The 19,781-nt window shown below is 56.4% G+C and overlaps 1 protein-coding gene across 3 annotated transcripts in view; it reads left to right on the forward strand.

Annotated features, from left to right (window-relative positions):
- Positions 1-19,303, forward strand: part of CUX1 (cut like homeobox 1) — a 464,969-nt gene extending 445,666 nt beyond the window's left edge. For all 3 annotated transcript variants that reach the window (XM_054496503.2, XM_054496504.2, XM_054496502.2), the window contains exons 15-23: positions 8,805-8,932; positions 9,684-9,750; positions 10,682-10,794; positions 13,381-13,497; positions 15,387-15,470; positions 16,138-16,194; positions 17,185-17,265; positions 18,056-18,120; positions 18,366-19,303. In XM_054496503.2, coding sequence (XP_054352478.1) covers positions 8,805-8,932; positions 9,684-9,750; positions 10,682-10,794; positions 13,381-13,497; positions 15,387-15,470; positions 16,138-16,194; positions 17,185-17,265; positions 18,056-18,120; positions 18,366-18,435 — 782 coding nt within the window. In that variant the 3' untranslated portion in view covers positions 18,436-19,303. The remainder of the gene's footprint in view (positions 1-8,804; positions 8,933-9,683; positions 9,751-10,681; positions 10,795-13,380; positions 13,498-15,386; positions 15,471-16,137; positions 16,195-17,184; positions 17,266-18,055; positions 18,121-18,365) is intronic.
- Positions 19,304-19,781: the final 478 nt, after the last annotated feature.

A 19,781-nucleotide genomic window follows, 5' to 3' on the forward strand; every position in this document is an offset into this window, starting at 1 on the left:
GTCATTGCCGAGGCTTTGGTTTTTACTCTGAGTCAACTGGGGGCCCTTGGAGGGTTTGAACAGAGGGTCCTGGCTCTGGTGGAGAAACAGGAAGTAGGAGTTAATCGTAGGAGTGAGTAAGGAGGGGTCAGCACAGGGGAAGCCCTCAGAAGCTCACCCAGGAGGCCACGACTGGGGCTGGGTTTGACCCCCCGAGCCATGCCAGATGAGCTGCTTCTCAGCCACCGTGTGGGATCAATTTCTTTCACACTGAGCTTGGTCGAAGCCCGCTGCTTTGTGCTGTGGATCTTCTGGCAGCCAGGGAACGTGGACTTGGCCCTGCGTATGGCCTCAATCACACGCCCATTGTTCTGCTGTTAGTACGGATAGACACAATGACCTGGCCAACGTGAACCCTGGCTGTCACACCCTGGGGCTTTCCAAGGGCACCCCGAATACTTGCCTGGTGCCACAGACAGCACGAGGTCAGAGACACAAATGTCCAGTGGAAAGAATTGTCTCCAAGGTTCCTTAGGGCAACCCATATAAGAAACAGACTATGTGGCCGGGCGTGGTGGCTCACGCCTGTAATCCCAGCACCTTGGGAGGCCAAGGTGGGTGGATCACCTGAGGTCAGGAGTTCCGGACCAGCCTGGCCAACATGACGAAACCCTGTCTCTACTAAAAATACAAAAATTAGCCAGGCATGGTAGCGGGCGCCTGTAATCCCAGCTACTCGGGAGGCTGAGGCAGAAGAATTGCTTGAACCCAGGAGGCAGAGGTTGCAGTGAGCCGAGATTATGCCACTGTACTCCAGCCTGGACAACAAGAGCAAAAATCTGTCTCAAAAAAAAAGAGAAAGAAAGAAACAGACTATGTACTTTACTGAAGAGGCTGTTGTCTGCAACCACTGCACCTTACGAGCTCACTATTTTTTTTAAGAGACAGGGTCTCACTCTGTTGCCCAGGCTGGAGGGCAGTGGCATAATCATCGCTCACTGCAGCCTTGACCTCCTGGGCTCAAGCAATCCTCCTGCCTCAGCCTCCCAAGTAGCGGGGACAGGCGTGCACCACCACACATGGCTAATATTTTAATTTTTTGTAGAGACAGTTTGGCTATGTTGCCCAGGGTGTTCTCAAACTCCTGGACTCAAGCAATCTTCCTGCCTCAGCCTCCCAAAGTCCTGGGATTACAGGCATGAGCCAGTTGCACCTGACCAACTTTTTAAAAGGCTCTCTCTGGCTGCTGCTTGGTGCCCAGAGCATAGATGGCAGAGGGAGGCCAATGAGGAGGCTGATGCCATCATCGCAATGAAAGGTGGTCATGACTCAGACTAGGTGGCAGCAGTGGTAACAAGGGACTGGATTCTGGAGATATTTTGAAAGTAGAGCCAAAAATGAGACTTACGGCAGGCACAATGGCTCACACCTGTAGTCCCAGCACTTTGGGAGGCCGAGGTGGGCGGGTCACTTCAAGCCAGGAGTTTGAGACCAGCCTGACCAACATGGTGAAACCCTGTCTCTACTAAAAATACAAAAATTAGACGGGCGTGGTGGTTCATGCTTGTAGTCCCAGCTACTCAGGAGGCTGAGGCAGGAGAATCTCTTGAACCCAAGAGGTGGAGGTTGCAGTGAGTCGAGATGACACCACTGCACTCTAGCCTGGGTGACAGAGTGAGACTCCGTCTCAAAAAAAAAAAGAGAGAGAGAGACTTAAGACAGATTCAGCATCAAGAGTGATGGAGAGGAGTGAGGCTACCTCCGGGGTTTGGTCTGAGCCACCGAAGGGTCGCAGAGAGCTGGGTCAGGCCGGGAAGGGGGTCTCTGCCTATCCCTGCAGATGTCACCTCCCAGGGCTGGACTACAGGGGTCCACACTTGGGCTTGGGGAGGAAGGGATCAGGCTGAAATTCAGACCTGTGAAGGTTGAAATGCCAGTAGAAGATCAAGTAGAAGATAAATCCAAGGAGAGGCTTGGACTGGAGTCCCACACTGGGGAGCCATCGGCTTGTCAGTGGCATGCCGCATGGCCAGAGTGGATGAGAGGGCAGAGTGAGGCATCTGTGGACGGTCCCTGTGCAGCAGCAGCAAGAAGCTTAGCAGGGAGGGCAAGGACCAGTCAAGGAAACAGGGACAGAGCAGCCAGCCGGGGAAGGAGGCCCAGGAGGGTCGGTGACCTGGAAACTAGCTGCTAACACAGCAGCTCAGATGAGAGCCGAAAAACAAGGACGTGGCAATGTGCGGAGGTCATTAGGGACCTTGGCAAGGACAGTCGGCGTTGGGGGGCGGCAGAGTCTGATGTGAAGGGCTTGAGGAATTGGAGGAGCGGAATTAGATGCTTGAGAAGAGACAGCTTCTTCAAGGAGTTTTGCCGGAGTGAGGTCAAAGGAAGGGGCGTGTGTGCATGTGTACATGCCTGGTAGGAGAACATGCTTGCCTGTATGTAGAAGGAAGAAGCAAGAGCTGGCGCTGCAGGAGAGGGTGGCATTGCTGGAGACCCCATCGAGTAGGGGTGGGGGCCAGCACCTGCAGGCATGGAGAGCCGGCCGGGGGGGCTCAGTGGTCACCTGTGGCTACCTGCAGGATCTACAGGTGCAGAGGCAGGGAGGGGTGGATGAGGCAGCAGCTTGGCCCCCTCAGTGTCCTCCTAGCAGAGATACCATGTGCACCGAGCATCTCCACCGTTCCTACCTGGCCTGCAAGTGATTTAATAAGACAGGGGCGGCTGGGCGTGGTGGCTCATGCCTGTAATCCCAGCACTTTGGGAGGCTGAGATGGGTGGATCACATCAGGTCAGGAGTTCAAGACCAGCCTGGCCAACGTGACGAAACTCTGTCTCTACTAAAAATACAAAAATTAGCCAGGCGTGGTGGTGCATGCCTGTAATCCCAGCTATTTGAGAGGCTGAGGCAGGAGAATCTCTTGAACCTGGGAGACAGAGGTTGCAGTGAGCCAAGATCACAACATTGTACTCTAGCCTGGGTGTCAAGAGTGAAACTCTGTCTCAAAAAAATAAATAAATAAAAAGACAGGGGCCCGTCATGCCTTCAGGAAAACCGTAGGTACAACACCGCTGGCCTTACTATGATAAGTCTCTGCATTTAATCCTTCTGCAGTCAGAAATCATGCCTAGACTTTTTTTGGGTGTGGGGCAGAAGGGGACAGGGTCTTGCTCTATCACCCAGCCTGGAGTGCAGTGGTACAGTCGTAGCTCTCTGCAGCCTTGAACTCCTGGACTCAAGCGATCCTCCCACCTTAGCCTCCTTAGTAGCTGGGACCACAGGTGCACACCACGATGCCTGGCTAATTTTTTTATTTTTCTGTAGAGATGACGTTTTGCCATGTTGCCCATGCTGGTCTCAAACACCTGAGCTCCAGCGATGCTACCACCTCTGCCTCCCAAAGTGCTGGATTCCAGCCATGAGCCACCGCGCCGAGCCCTCCTGAAGTCTTGAGCTTAAAGATGCTTTGATTCCCTCCTCCCCTCTGTGAGGTGCCCCCTCTAGGATGTCTTTCCGGGTTCTCTCAGAAGGATGAGGTCCCAGTCTTTCGTGAGGGGAAGGGGACCATCTTGGGCCCTTGCCCCACAGACTCCTTTTCCAAGCCCCTTTCCCTGTCTTATGCTCACTTATTCATCCATCACCTGTCATCCCCCTCTCTCCCCTAAACAAAATCTGTCCCTCTCTCCTGGGTTTCTGGGTTGCAGATGGTCCATTCCACACACTCCATGCTTCTCAAGATCCCCTCTCGGGCACATGTTACTGCTCTTTCACCAGTTCTGCCCATCGGGCTGTGCCTTGCAGCCCTGCATACCCCCACCAGCTCGACGACAACACCTTCGCCTCGCTCAGCCTCTCTGTAGCTTCTGACCCCCTGACCCTCGGTATTCATTGACCCTCCTGCCTCATCTTGGTGCCTTCACATGCATCCTCCTGGTGTCTCCCCTGCCTTCTGCCGCCTCTTCTCAGGGTCTTTGCGGGACCCCCTTTGTGGGTCACCCCCTGAGGCTCTGGCCACCTCACAGCAGCACTCTCTCAGGACCTGTCCACCACCCCTGATGTTCTGTATTAGCTGTTCTGGCATTGCTATAGAGAAATACCTGAGGCTGTGTAATTTATCAAGAAAAGAGGTTTCTTTGGCTCATGGTTCTGCAGGCTGTACCAGAAGCGTGGTGCTGGCGTCGGTTTGGCTTCTGGGGAGGCGTTGGAGCCTTTACTCGTGGCGGAAGGCGAAGTGGGAGCAGGTGTGAGACATGGCGAGGCCAGGAGGAAGAGAGAGAGAATGGGGGTGGGGCAGGTGCCACGCTCCTTAAACAACCAGATCTCTATCTCAGAGACAGCACCGTGCCACGAGGGACCCGCCCTGTCCCCCAAACACCTCCCACCAGGCCCCACTTCCAACACTGGGGATTAATTACATTTTTTTTTTTTTTTTTTGAGACAGGGTCTCACTCTGTCACCCAAGCAAGAGTGCAGTGGTGTGATCACAGCTCACTGCAACCTCTGCCTCCTGGGCTCAGGTGATCCTCCCATCTCAGCCTCCCTAGTAGCTGGGACTACAGCTACACCACCACACCCAGCTAATTTTTTTTGTGGGTTTTTTTTTTGTAGAGACAGGGTTTTTCCATGTTTCCCAGGCTGGTCTTGAATTCCTGGGCTCCCTCCTCAGCCTCCCAAAGTGCTGGAATTATAGGCAAGAGCCACTGCACCTGGCTTGATTACATTTCAACATGAGATGTGGACAGGGATGAATATCCAAACTGTATCATTCCACTCCTGCCCTCCTCACGCAAATCTCATGTCCTTCTCACATTGCAAAATACAATCATGCCTTTCCAACAGTACCCCAAAGTCTTTTTTTTTTTTTTTTTTTTGAGATGGAGTTTTGCTCTTGTTGCCCAGGCTGGAGTACAATGGTGCCATCTCAGCTCACTGTAACCTCCGCCTCCCAGGTTCAAGCCATTCTCCTGCCTCAGCCTCCCAAATAGCTGGGATTACAGGCGCCCGCCACCATGCCCGGCTGATTTTTTTTTTTTTTTTTTTGTATTTTTAGTAGAGACGAGTTTTCACCATGTTGGCCAAGGCTGGTCTCAAACTCCTGACCTCAGGTGATCCGCCCACCTCAGCCTCCCAAAATGCTGGGATTACAGGCATGGGCCACCACGCCCACCCCCAAAGTCTTAACTCATTACAGCATTTTGGTCACAACCATCGAACCAGTCTCTAAGAAGTTCCAAAGTTTCCCTCATCTTCCTGTCTTCTTCCAAGCCCCCCAAACGCTCCCAAGCTCTGACCGTCGGGGCCCTAGATCTCCTCAACCAGCATCTCCAGCCTCAGGTCCACAGGTCCAAACCCCACCACACACATACCCTTAGCTGTTCACAAGCACCTTTGTGCTTACCAGAACCGAGCCATCCAGCTGCCCACCCCTTCCCCCACAGGGGGCCAGGCCCGAGCCTCCCCACCTGGGTTCTGTACAGCGATGGGGTCCACAGCTCTCTCTCCAGCTCCTTCTGTGGCCTCGCCCCAGAGCCCTGTACTCCAGAGGTTGAAGAACTTGCCGAAGGTCGTGAAATTCATAAAAGGCAGGGCCAGAATGCAAGCCCGGTTCTGGACTTGACATCAAGTGGCCACCAGAGATGTGACCCCAGCTTCCCCACCTGCGTGTTCCAGCCTCCAGCAGAGAAGGCAGGGTGAGGCAGCTGGTGGGGGATAGGGGACCCTCCCGTGGCTGGTGAGGCCCTGTCCTTCTCTAAGTACATCTAACTGAGGCCCCTCTCTGGGGGAAGCCCGCACAGCCAGTCTCCTGGCCTTCGCATCCTCCCAGCATGGAGTGACAGTTTCAAAGCACAGCTCTGGTTGCTGCTGGGATCCAGCTGGGCTCTGGAACAGTGTCCAGATCCTGTCCCCTGCAGCCTCCAGTTCTCTGTCCACCCCCCTCTACCCAGAGCCTTCCCTCCAGTCTCACCGCCTGCCAGCCTCTGCTGCCCTGTCTTACCCAGCCTGTTCTCTCTGCCTCACAAGCAGCCATCCCCCAATTCTGCTGCCCGTGCAACTGGCCTGTGCTCCTATCACCCCAAGCCACCTCTTCAGGGATGGCCTCCCCCAACCACTCAGCCCTGCACCCTGAGATCCCCTCAGGAGCTAACCCAGTGCCCAGAGCGTCTGCAGCAGCGCCAATGGCCAGGCCTCCAGGCCAGCTTAACACATGGACCCTCTCCAGGATAGCGGGCCACCAGCTGGGAACCAGGGCAGCCTAGGATAGAGAGTTTGCAGCCAGGGTGCTCACACCCGCACAGAATGTCACCTATATGCACAGCGGGACGGTGTGCCCACCCCTGCAGGAGCAGGCACAGGAACAAGTGCACAGGGACCAGGCCCACGCACCCCATCATCTCCCTGGTGCCCACGGATGGCGCTGGGAGCTGCAAGTCGCTGCCACCCCAGGGACCTGACCAAGACCACACTGGGGTGGCCACAGACTGGGGGCAGATAAAACAGGCAGTGCAAGGAATCATCTCAGCAGCTTTTTATCTACCCCTCTTGCCAGGCGCACACCTCCAGGGAAAAGGGCTCACTCTGGCCGGGCAAAAGTCACCTCTGCAAAGGTTCCCCATCTCAGCCCTGTCTCTCTGTCCCCCAGGCCCTCATCCCTGAGGTGGAATGTGGTTTCCCTGAGCCTTGTTGGGGCTTAACACCCTCTTTTTATCCCAGGAGTCTGTCCCCATGGGATCAGTCCCAGCACAGTTCTTGGATGTGCTCCTGTTTGTGGCCAAACTGAAGCATCCCCTCCCTTGGTCGAGGCCCTTCACCTCTATTAATGTGACCCAAGGCCCCATTAGCTTTCTGGTGGTTTCGTCTCCCTACATCTCACAACTGCTGTCCACCTCCCATCCTAAGCATGCGTGGCCGGCTCTGCCATCCCATCCCACAGGCCAGGACCCAAGAACTCTGCACCCAGGCCAGGAGGGCATGGCATTTATCGTCTCTCTGGTCCTCTCCCCTTTGGAGTCTCCTTAAAGTCCCTGCAGGTGGCCCAGGGCCAGCCCCAACCCTGCCCCCGACAGTCCTCCCTCCAAGGCCGGGTCCTGTCTTCAGGTCCTGCCTCTTCCTTCATCCCCTCCTCACTTCCGCAGACACCACCTTCCTGCCAGGGACCCAGGGGCTCAGTGAATGTCTGAAGGAAGAAATCCATTTAGGGGCCCAGCGCAGTGGCTCACGCCTGTAATCTCAGCACTTTGGGAGGTTGAGGCGGACAGATCACTTGAGGTTGGGAGTTTGAGACCAACCTGGACAACATTGCTAAACCCCGTCTCTACTAAAAATACAAAAATTAACTGGGTATGGTGGCAGGCGCCTGTAGTCCCAGCTACTCAGGAGGTTGAGGCAGGAAAATTGATGGAACCTTGGAGGCGGAGGTTGCAGTGACTCGAGATGGAGCCACTGCACTCCAGCCTGGGTGACTGAGTGAGACTCTGTCTCAATAAAATAAAATAAAATAAATCCATTCGGGGCCTGAACGAGGCGAGACTCTGGTGTGGTCAAGGGCTTAGACAAAGCTGGGGGTGGATGCCTTGGGTTTGGTTCCAGGTCTGGAAGTCTCCGTTCTTCGACTGTAAAATGTGAATCGTCTTTTCTGACTCATCTGTAAGGACTTGGTGTGCAGTGGGAACCCAGGAGCATGTGGGGGTGAGGCTGGGCTGCCCCATCCTGGCCCAGGACTCTGAGCCCAGCCAGGGCAGGTATGACAGCCGGTCAGCGGGCCGCGCAGTCAGGGATGAGTCCAAGGAGGAGGCCGCACATACCATTTCCCTGGCACTGCCCACAGCCTGCAGCCTTTGTGCATTTCTGAGGCCACAGTGCCCCCTGGCGGCTGTGCAGCCTACCCCAAAGGACAGCGTCCTGGGTCTCAGGCCTCCGACTTCCTCTCTGCAGCCCCAACAGCTCACCCTAAACAAGGTTATTGTCACCATGTTACATGTCATCATTTGGGACCAGAAAGGGAGATCCAGTGGCCCTGAGTCGCACAGTCAACCAGAAACAAGGCCAAACCTCACCCTCAGGGCAGCCTGGCTCCTGGGTCACTCAAGTCCTGCCTGGCAATGCATGCTTGGGTCTGGGTCCCTTCCCCGACGTCTCTCACCCTCCTGCAGGGCAGGAAAGTCACAGTTTGGATGCTTTGTTATAAAGATGACCCTGGCACCTGGAGGAGGGAGAGACAGACAGGGCTGTGGGTCAGGGGACTCCTTGGGGACCACACCACCCCCACCACTGCAGCTGGAGCCTCTGTTGGGGGCGGGACCAAGCACCTCTGCTGTCAGCCCAGAGATGGGACCCCTACACACCCCACTGCACCCCCGGCAGCTTTCTCTGCCTCTCCTACCCCCAGGCTTCCCACTGGACATTATCCCAGAACATCAGCTATGGAAGCAACTTAAGCCTCTTTGCCCCTGCATGACAAGCAAAGTGAGGCCCAGAGAGGGAAAGGTGCTGGCCAGGGCCCCCCAAACAGCCGTGGGGAGAGCCACGTTGCACCGGTTTCTCCTAATCCCTGACCTGAGCTCCTTCTCCTACCCAGGGGATTTCACCAATCCAGAGAGTGCATGGGGCCAGGAGTGCCTCTGACAGTCAGGGAGGGCTTCCTGAAGGAGGCCCTAGGTCTAATGGGGTCTTCTAGGCAGTGGTGAGTTGGGAAGGAAGAGCCAGCACTCTCATGGCATCCAGGCGGCCCTGCTTCCAGACCGTGGGTTGGAGGGGCAGAACCAGGGGAGGGCACCAAGCGTCCCACCAGGCTCCCTCTGACAGCCATGTCTTCCTTTGGCCACAGGACGCTGTGCGGAGCTGCAGGTCCGTGTCACTGAGGCTGTGGCCACAGCCACTGAGCAGAGAGAGCTGATCGCCCGCCTGGAGCAGGACCTGAGCATCATTCAGTCCATCCAGCGGCCCGATGCTGAGGTGAGCCCACCTCCCTGCCCCATGGCCATCTCGCCACCTACCCAGGGTTATTTTAGCCTCTGCAAACACTGACTTCCCAGATTCGCCTGTGTATCAGGCAGCTGGGGACAACCCAGAAGGGCTGTCACCTAAAACCATTGGGTTCTCCCTGCTTACTCCATGAATACCACCCTGCCTCCGATTTGGGGTGACAGGCCATGGGGCAGAGGCCACAGGGCTTCCTAGCGGTAGCACGGAGGCCCCTCTTTCCAGGCACTGCCCTGAGAGCAGAGGCAGAGCAAGGCCAGGACCATGCACCCATCTCCCAGCTAAAGGACCTGGAACCCAGAGATCACAGCAGGCTGGGGCATAAACAGCCCAGGGAGGGCATCTCCTCGCCCACCTGCCATTCTATAGAGGCCACAATGGGACTCCGGGAGAGAAGTCTGGGCTGTCCCAGGTCTCGTGGCAGGCTGGTTGCAGGGCCAGGGAGGCCCAGGTGTCTGATGCATGTCAAAGCTGAGTGGCTGCGAGGAGAGCCGCACTGCTGCTGAACTCTGGCCTCAGGAGTGACTCAGGGCCCAGCCATCTCTTCTTTGATAGCTCATGCCACACGTCCAGGTCCGGGCCCTCCTGCAGCCAGCCTGCACCCCGGACGGCCCCACCCACTCCTTGCCACACCCACCCCGCCATTTGCCTTGGCCATGCTGAAAGGGAATATTCCGTGCCCACTGTGTGAAGGCACCTCCTCATCGCTTCCTGTCACCTGCAGGGTGCCGCCGAGCACCGCCTGGAGAAGATCCCGGAGCCCATCAAAGAGGCCACTGCCCTATTCTACGGTAAGGAGAGGCCTGACCAATGGAGGGAGGAGGAGGGAAGAGGAGACAGGTGATACCGCCTGAGAACCCAGATCCCCAAAGAGTAGTCCCTTCCTCTAAGAAGGTCAGGCCCCCACGCCTGCAATGCAGCAGCAACCTTCGAAGGGTCAGGTAAGGCCAGGTGTGGTGGCGCACATCTGTAGTCCCAGCTACTTTGGAGGCTGAGGTGAGAGGATCGCCTGAGCCCAGGAATTGGAGGCTGCAGTGAGCTATGATGGTGCCACTGCACTCCAACCTGGGCGACAGACCGAAACTCTGTCTCTAAAAAACAAAAAGGTGAATGAGCCCCCAACCTGCCTTTCTGGATCTTAGCCTGACACCCCCCACCTTGGGGCCCTGACCCTTCGGCCCTGCCGGTAGCCCGTGAAAGGCTGGTGAGTGGTGATCAGCCAGGCCTCACTGCCAAAGTGCAGCCGGAGGTCCATGCAGTGAGGCGAAGGCAGCCTCCTTGGGTATTGAGGACAGAACCTGAGGCTGCTGGACTGGGATACTGGGGGTGTGCCCATGCCTCCCCAGTTCCCCTCCTGCCCCTTCGCTTCCCCAGGGGATATAGGCCTAGTCTGACAGCTGCAAGGGTCTCAGATTCAAGGACAGAGTGACTGGGAGGGGAGTTCTGGGCCTGGCCCTCTGACAGTGCAGACGGGGTTGCTGGGCCCTTCCCCAGAGTCCGTATTGTCAGGGCAGCCCCTGCCATCCATTGTCACACTCCCCAGTTCCCCCGGCTATCCCCTCCCCTTCCCTGACCTGCCCAGCACCAGGGAGTCAGACACCATGTGGCTTCTACCCCATGGCATTTGGCCAGAAGTCCCCCAGGGCTGGGGGACCCGCCCCAAAGGGCCCCCTGCTGGGTTCCGCCTCCTGCCACCCCAAGCCACCCTCCTCTACCTGCTAGGACCTACAGCACCAGCCAGCGGTGCCCTGCCAGAGGGCCAAGTGGATTCACTGCTTTCCATCATCTCCAGCCAGAGGGAGCGCTTCCGTGCCCGGAACCAAGAGCTCGAGGCCGTGAGTCACATCCTTCTCTCCCTGATGCTCCTTGGGCCCAAGGATACAGTGGGGGAACACACAGGCTTTCAGGAGAGATGCGGCACAGACCGTAAACCTCAGGGGGAAGAGATTTGTTCTGTGCAGTCAGGAAGGGCTTCCTGGAGGAGGTCATGCCACACTGGGCTTTGAAAGAAGACTCAGATGCTCACAGTAGAGGAGATACGGGGGCCAGTGAGCCAGAAGGGAGCATAGATCATTCCAGGCGAAACAAGTCACCAGGCGAGTGCCCTCTTGCCAGGCTGGGGGGCATGGCCTTCAATCTGCAGGGAGGGGCACCAAGGAAAGATTTAAGCCAGGCAGTGGCGCTGCAAGAATGCAGGGTGAGCCCGGCGCGGTGGCTCACGCCTGTAATCCCAACACTTTGGGAGGCTGAGGCAAGCGGATCACTTGAGGTCGGGAGTTGGAGACCAGCCTGGCCAACATGGTGAAACCCCATCTCTACTAAAAATACAAAAATTAGCCGGGCGTGGTGGCAGGCGCCTGTAGTCCCAGCTACTTGGGAGGCTGAGGCAGGAGGATCGCTTGAACCTGGGAGGTAGAGGTTGCAGTGAGCCGATGAGATCGTACCACTGCACTCCAGCCTGTGTGACAGAGCAAGACTCCATCTCAAAAAAAAAAAAAAAAAAAAAAATCCTTCCTTTTTAAGGCTGAATAATATTTTATTGTGCATAAGAGCACATTTTGTTTATCCATTCAGCTATTCATTTCCGTTGCTTCCACCTTTTGGCTGTGGGAAATAATCCTGCTGTGAACATGGGTGTATAAATATCTCTCCAAGTCTCTGCCTTCAATTCTTTTGGGTATCTACCCAGGAGTGATATTACTGGATCCTATGGTAATTCTATGTTTAACGTTTTTAGAGGACGCGTCATACTGCCATATACTTTTTTTGTACTGCTCAAGTTTTGGTTGTGTTTGTTTCTTGAGACGGAGTCTCGCTCTGTTGCCCAGGCTGGAGTGCGGTGGCACAATCCCGGCTCACTGCAACCTCTACCTCCCGGGTTCAAGCGATTCTTCTGCCTCAGCCTCCCGGGTAGCTGGGATTACAGGCATCTGCCATCACACCCAGCTAATTTTTGTATTTTTAGTAGAGACAGCGTTTCTCCATGTTGGCCAGGCTGGTCTCGAACTCCTGACCTCAGGTGATCTGCCCACCTCAGCCTCCTAAAGTGCTGGGATTACCGCGCTGGCCACTGCTTGAATTTTGAATAGTGTGAAAGAAACACTTATTCAAGCATTTGAATAAATTGAAAACTGAGATTCCATTTCACCTTGCCCTTAGATTGGCAAATATGAAAACCACACAGTGTGTGATTCCATGAATACGAAACATCCGGTATAGGCAAATCCATAGAGACAAAAAGGAGACTGCCGGTTACCAGGCAGTAGGGGAGGAGGGAATGGGGAGTGACTGCTGGCAGGTTTGGGGTTTCTTATTGAGGTGATTTTAAATGTTCTGGAATTAGGTAGTGGGGATGGTTGCATAACATTCTGAATACAAATGACCGAACTGTACATTTTGAAATGCTGATGTTTATGTTATAGGTATTATATCTCAATAATAGTTTTTAAAAGGCTAATACCAATGACAAAAAAAAGTATGAAGAAATCTGACCAGGCATTGTGGCTCATGCCTGTAATCCGAGCACTTTGGGAGGCTGAAGTGGGAGGATTGCTTGAACCCAGGAGTTTGAGACCAGCCTGGGCAACGCAGTGAGACCCCGACTCTGCAAAAATAAAAAAGTAGCTGGGCATGGTGGTGCGAGCCTATAGTCCCAGCTACCTGGGAGGCTGAGATGGGAGGATCGCTTGAGTTGGGAGGCTGAGGCTGCAGTGAGCTCTGGTCATGCCACTTTATTCTAGCCTGGGTGATAGAGCAAGACCTTGTCTCTAAAATATATAGACAGCGGCCAGGCGCAGCAGCTCACACCTATAATCCCAACACTTTGGGAGGCAGAGGTGGGTGGATCACCTGAGATCAGGAGTTCGAGACCAGCCTGAACAAAATGGTAAAACCCTGTCTTTACTAAATACAAAAAAAACTAGCCAGGCATGGTGGCACATGCCTGTAATCCCAGCTACTTCGGAGGCTGAGGCAGAAGAATCGCTTGAACCCGGGAGGCAGAGGTTGCAGTGAGCCGAGATTGACTGCGTCATTGCACTCCAGCCTGGGCAACAAGAGCGAAACTCCGTATCAAAAAAATAATAAAAATAAAAATAAAAAATAAAATAAAATATATAGACAGGGTCTTGCTCTGTCATATATTAAGGTTGATGCAAATGTAATCATGGTGTTTGCCATTACTTTTAAGGGCAAAAACCACGATTACATTTGCACCGACGTAATACATATGAAGAAACCTGACCCAAGATCCCTGACTTCTGCCTGGGGTGGGGCCGTAGTGGGGGAGGGGGCAGCTTTACAGAGTCAGGCAGGTCAAGGAGAAGGTTGTGGGCACAGAAGGCGCTCCAGGTAGACGGAGCAACACCTGTGCCTGCACCGAGGCCTCTCCCCCACCCCTTTCCTTGCCCCTCTCCCCATAGGAGAACCGCCTGGCCCAGCACACCCTCCAGGCCCTGCAGAGTGAGCTGGACAGCCTGCGCGCCGACAACATCAAGCTATTTGAGAAGATCAAGTTCCTGCAGAGCTACCCTGGCCGGGTGAGGGCCCTCCCCTGGCCTCAGCTGCAGGTGGACCAGGCAGGGAGAGAGAGGCCGATCAGGGCTCTGGAGGTGGGAGGGTCGGGGACCAAGACCTGCTGGGCAGCACTGGGCCCCAGAGGTCCCCTGAGGCCTTCCGACATCTCCCCACCCACCTGCCTGCTAGCTGCCCTCCCTAAGCCGGGAGAAACTCACAGAGTGGAGCTCCTGTCCAGATTCATTCATAAAAACTGGCCAGAGGGGCCAGGCATGGTGGCTCATGCCTGTCATCCCACCACTGTGGGAGGCCAAGGCCGGAGGATTGCCTGAGCTCAGAAGTTTGAGACCAGCCTGGCCAACATGGTGAAACCCCATCTCTACTAAAAATACAAAAAAAGTAGCCAGGCATGGTGGCGCACACCTGTAGTCCCAGCTACTCAGGAGGCTGAGGCAGGAGAATCGCTGGAACCCAGGAGGCAGAAGTTGCAGTGAGCCAAGATCACACCACTGCACTCCAGCCTGGGCAACAAGAGCGAAACTCCGTCTCAAAAATAAAATAAAATAAAATAAAATTAAATTAAATTAAATTAAAATAAAATAAATAATAAAATAAAATAAATAAAATAAAATAAAATACTAGCCAGAAGGGCCGGGCACGGTGGCTCATGCCTGTAATCCCAGCACTGTGAGAGGCCGAGGCGGGTGGAGTTTGAGACCAGCCTGGCCGACATAGCGAAACCCCGTCTCTACTGAAAATACAAAAATTTGCCAGGCATCGTGGCACGTGCCTGTAGTCCCAGCTACTCAGGAGGCTGAGGTGGGAGGATCACTTGAGCCCAGGAGGTAGAGGCTGCAGTGAGCTGAGATCCAGCCACTACACTCCAGTCCAGATGACAGAGCAAGACCCTGCCTCCAAAAAATAAAAATAAATAGGCTGGGCATGGTGGCTCAGGCCTGTAATCCCAGCGGTTTGGGAGGCTGAGGCGGGCGGATCACTTGAGGTCAGGAGTTCCAGACCAGCCTGGCCAACATAGTGAAACCCCGTCTCTACTAAAAATATAAAAATTAGCTGGGCGTGATGTCATGCACCTGTAATCTCAGCTACTCAGGCAGCTAAGGCAGGAGAATCGCTTGAACCTGAGAGGTGGAGGTTGCAGTGAGCTGAGGTCACACCATTGCACTCCAGCCTGGGTGACAGAGTGAAACTCTGTCTCAAATAAATAAATAAGCAATAATAAAAAATGTAAACAGGATTTGGTCCACACTCCAAAAAGCAACCAAGAGAGTGGATCAGAAACTCACTTGCCGAGTTTTTCTGGGCTAGGGAGGCCTGTGCGTAGCTTCTCTCAGACCCCAGGCCTCCCAGGGACCACCCCGTGCCAGGAAACCCTTTCTATGAGTGAGAGAAGAGCGTGGGGCACAGTGGGGCAGGGATTCATCTCTCCCCCTCCCTTTGGGGCCCAGCAGCCACCAGCCCCGTCCCCACCCATCAGAGCCGCTCCTTGGCCACCAGAGGGCACTCAGACTCTGCAAACCAGCCTGGCTCTGGGTGGCCAGCTGGGGGGCGTCTCCTCTCCCAGCTGCCTGCCGGCCCGCATGACCACCCCACACTCCCAGCAAACCCACCTTCCTGCACCTGCGCCCGGCCCTACCTGGGCATCAGTTCCCCATCTGTGCCCAGAGGCACTGTGGCCCTGACCCCATGGGTAACTCCATGCCCCTGTGGCAGGAGGCACCAGCCACATTCACGTTGTCACCCCAGCACCCTCTCCTCCCACCTCTGGGATCTAGGGCTCCCTCCCCCACTTCCCTTTTTTGCAGATGAGGAAACTGAGGCTCCCCTGGGCTCCTGCCCTTCCCGCTGGGCCCCAAGGCACTGACTGGGTCTCTTCCCCTCCCTGTCTGTGCAGGGCAGCGGCAGTGATGACACGGAGCTGCGGTACTCGTCCCAGTACGAGGAGCGCCTGGACCCCTTCTCCTCCTTCAGCAAGCGGGTTCGTGAGCCCAGCCTGGGCAGGGGAGGGGAGGGGAGGGGCCTCAGCCCAGGGAAGCCCCCATCACCTGGCCCCCATCCCTGAGCACTCGGCCTTCCGTGGCTCCCCTCGTCTGGGTGCTCTCGGCCAGCCTTGCCACGCCAGCCCTGCACACTCTGGCCCCTCAGGCCAGGAGCCCCCCCAGGACAGCCTCCCCACCGCTTCAGTGCAATGTAGGCCCAGGGCCCATTCAGGAACACCTGCCGACGGCTACCTGAGGGTGTGTGGCAGTGACCAGGTTAACCTGGAGTGCATTTGGGGGACAGGCAGACAAGGAAAAACCAGTTACAGCTCCCAGAGTCAGGCGATCCATGGTGGGGACCCCACCCTACAACTCCCCTCCCCCACCCAGACTGCAGAAGCTCTGCCCGTGGAGAACTTTCCCGTGGGCAGAATGGGCGGCTGCAGAGGCGGGGAGGGGCTCTCACAGATGTCAGGGGAGTCCAGAATGTCTCACTGAGTAGACTGTGCACCCAGGGAAGCCCCTGGCAGCACCCTGGCAGCCCCCTGGGGGTCTGCAAGAACAGCAGGCAGGGTATCCTGTGGCTGGCCAGGCCCTGCTCTCTGCCACAAGCCAGGGCCTGTGAGGTCCTCTGGGGTCCTTTCCTGATTGTCCCTCCCTGTGCAGGAGCGGCAGAGGAAGTACCTGAGCCTGAGTCCCTGGGACAAGGCCACCCTCAGCATGGTGAGTCCCTGCCCCTACCCACCCCTTCCCCGGACAGGCCTGAGCCTCTGTCTCCAGGCACCTCTTCACCTGCCCTACAGCCCAGGCTGGAGGAGCCACCTGCCCTGCCAAGAGTGGCTGTGTGATCTGGGACAGGGTCTCTCCCCTTCCCGGGCAGATCCTCTGAGATCATGGTTCACAGCGTGGTTCTGAACTGGGCTGTAGCGGGGGCCATTCCTCAGAATTCCTGCAGCCTAGAGTCAGGCGTGGTGGCTCACACCTGTCATCCCAGCACTTTGGGAGGTGGGAGGATTGCTTGAGCCCAGGAGTTCGAGACCAGCCTGGGCAACACAGTAAGACCCTGTCTCTACAAAAAATAAAATTAGCCAGGCGCAGTGGTGTGCACCTGTAGTCCCAGCTACTCAGGAGGCTGACGGAGGAGGATCACTTGAGCCTAGGAAGTCAAGGCTACAGTGAGCTATAACCACTACATTCCAGCCTGGGCAACCTTGTCTCAAAAAAATGTTTTTAAAGAATTCCAGTGGCCGGGCATGGTGGCTCACGCCTGTAATCTCAGCACTTTGGGAGGTCGAGGTGGGCGGATCACCTGAGGTCTGGAGTTCGAGACCAGCCGGGCCAACATGGTGAAACCCCATCTCTACTAAAAATACAAAAATTATCTGGGTGTGGTGGCGCTCGCCTGTAATTCCAGCTACTCAGGAGGTTGAGGCAGGAGAATCACTTGAACCCAGGAGGCGGAGGTTGCAGTGAGCCAAGATCGTACCACTACACTCCAGCCTGGGCGACAGAGGGAGACTCCGTCTCAAAAAGAAAAAAGAATTCCAGCAGCCCATGTCCCTGGCCCATAATGGTGGAATGGGGGCCCCAGCTTCCTGTCCCTTCCCTCCTCTTGCCACCCTAGGGCCCTTTCTGTGAAGCCCAGGCAGCCCTGCAGGGGTGGGTGAGGCCAGCCCCATCCCCACTCACCCCTCACCCCTTCCTTGCTCCCAGGGGCGTCTGGTTCTCTCCAACAAGATGGCGCGCACCATCGGCTTCTTCTACACACTGTTCCTGCACTGCCTGGTCTTCCTGGTGAGTGTGCACACGGGTGGGCCAGGGACACATTCACCACCCCCAGCCCTGACCTCCAGGGCAGCAGGGGCCTGTTACGGTGGCCTGGCCCCTGGGCCTACCCCAAGTTGCATCTCAAGCTTGCGGCCGTGCCTCTCCCCTTTGAGAGCCTTGGCCCACCCCAGGGACAAGAAGGACCCACCCCATTGGGACCTCTGGCCAGGGCACCAGCCGGGCCGCTCAGTGAAAAAGGCCTGGCTGATTGCCTCTGGGACTGGTCCCAGAGGGGCTTCGTAGGAAGAAGGGATGGAGTGGGAAGGGAGCAGGTCTAATGAACTCCACCAAGGGATAGTCACGAAGGCTGCACAGGGAAGGGGCGTCTTGAACTAACCTCCTCAGCTGTGGAGATGGCATTCTAGTTAATGGATAAGGGCCTCCATGTCTGCCAAGTTGGGGGAGAGGAGGGGTGGAAGGCTGTGTCTCTGGAAGGATCCAGCCTTGGGGACTCCTGTCCCCAGCACAGTCAAGATGGCCCCTACAGGGCTAACCTGGGCTCAAGTTCTGACCGCAGGGCCCAGGAGGTCCTGGCCCTTCCAAGGGTTGGCCCACAGTATTAGAGGCGGTGCCTCCGTGTCTGGGCCCATCTGACCATCTGCAGAAACAGTCGGCGCAGGAGCATGTCTAAGGCCACCCGCCCCGGAGCCTGGGGCTCAAGAACCTTTATGTTCCATGCCAGGCCCAGGGGCCATGGGTGGGCTGCAGGGGTGGCCTTGAGGCGAATGGGCAGCTCACCGTGTCTCCACCTGGCCAGGTGCTCTACAAGCTGGCATGGAGCGAGAGCATGGAGAGGGACTGTGCCACCTTCTGTGCCAAGAAGTGAGGACCCCCACTTGGGCCCCCCCTCAGCCCCACAGCGAGCTCCCAGCACCCCCCGCAACACCCCCGAGTTCCTGCCGCATGTCCCCCACTCCTTAGCCCTCCATCACAGCCCCCCATTCTGGCCCTCCCCCTATCCCTACTCCTGGTGTCCACTACCCGCCAGCCCCACCCCATCACATGGTACACACCCCCCTTCCCCAACACACACACTTGGCCTCAGCAAAGCTTCCCGTGTCCCCCAGGTTCGCCGACCACCTGCACAAGTTCCACGAGAATGACAACGGGGCGGCGGCTGGTGACTTGTGGCAGTGATACCCCGGGGCCTCCCCCGTGACAGTGTTGGCTGTACCTCCACCCCGACTGCTCAGTGCATCTAATCACTTAGACTCCCCTGAAGAATCCCCCATGGAAACTGCCCTTATCTGCTGTCCAGCAGCTGCCAGAGGCCCCAGGTCCCCTTGGGTCCCCTTGAAAGAATGTCTCGGTCACATCAGGCCCGCTAGGACCAGAGAGCCAGCCCCCAATGCCCGGCCAGGCTAAGCCGCAGAGACCCTCTCAGCCCCCACCTCAGGCTAGGGCTCTGCCCGCAGCCTGACCTCTAGCCCTGGTGGCAGAGGTCCCTCAGCTGCGAGGCTGATTGGGTGACCACCCATTCCAGCTGCGGTTAATCCAGCTTGGGCCTGTCTGCACTGCGATCCTCTTGGGCTCTCCTAGGATCCCCCCATGCCCCGTAAGAGGTGGAAGGCGCTTCCTTCCAGGACAGCAGGCTTTGAGTCCAGCACCCCCAGCCTGCCTTTGCCACCGGCCCCACCCTGCAGAGTATATGAGGCTTGACAGAGTCTGCCTCCTCCCCCACTGCACCCCAAAAGAGAGAGCCCCAGCCAGCAGAACAGTTTCTATTACCCCCTCCCTGCCCCCAGACCCACGTGATTTCTGCTGTCTTCTTTAGCAAGATATTCTGGTTTCTAGATAAGGAAGAGTCTCTAACGAGCCCCGGAGCCCCAGTCTCTTCAGACTCATGGATTGGTCTGAGGGGTCTGAACGTCTCCTAGCCAATCAGAACTGGCTGTGGACCACCCTAGCACGGCCACCTCTCAGGGCCACTGGCAGGCCTTCCTGAGTTAGATTTGTAGTTGCATATTTAGCTTTGCACATTTGAAATAAACCACAGTTGCAGCCACCCTGGTGCCCTGTGCTCTGGGACGCTGGAGGGACTGGAGGCTGGTGGGGACGCCTGCGGTGCCACCCCTGGGAGCTGGAGCTGGGGCTGGCCTCACAGCTGGGCACACAGAACATTCCTCCCCCTCTTCTCATCTCCAGGAATTCCATGAGTACGTTCAGAGCTCTGCTGAAACCCAGATCCAGTGTCCGAGTGCTTTTGAGAGGACAAGTAGCACCATCAAAAAGAGAAACCCATTCCTTTATTCAAAAACCACGCGGGGCCAGGCGCGGTGGCTCACACCCGTAATCCCAGCACTTTGGGAGGCCGAGGCAGGTGGATCACTTGAGGTCAGGAGTTCGTGACCAGCCTGGCCAACATGATGAAACGCTGTCTCTACCAAAAATACAAAAATTAGGCGGGCATGGTGGCGCATGCCTGTAATCCCAGCTACTCAGGAGGGTGAGGCAGGAGAATCGTTTGAACCCGGGAGGCGGAG

This window comes from Pongo pygmaeus, chromosome 6 (assembly GCF_028885625.2).
Source record: "Pongo pygmaeus isolate AG05252 chromosome 6, NHGRI_mPonPyg2-v2.0_pri, whole genome shotgun sequence".
NCBI classification, from domain to species: Eukaryota; Metazoa; Chordata; class Mammalia; order Primates; family Hominidae; genus Pongo; species Pongo pygmaeus.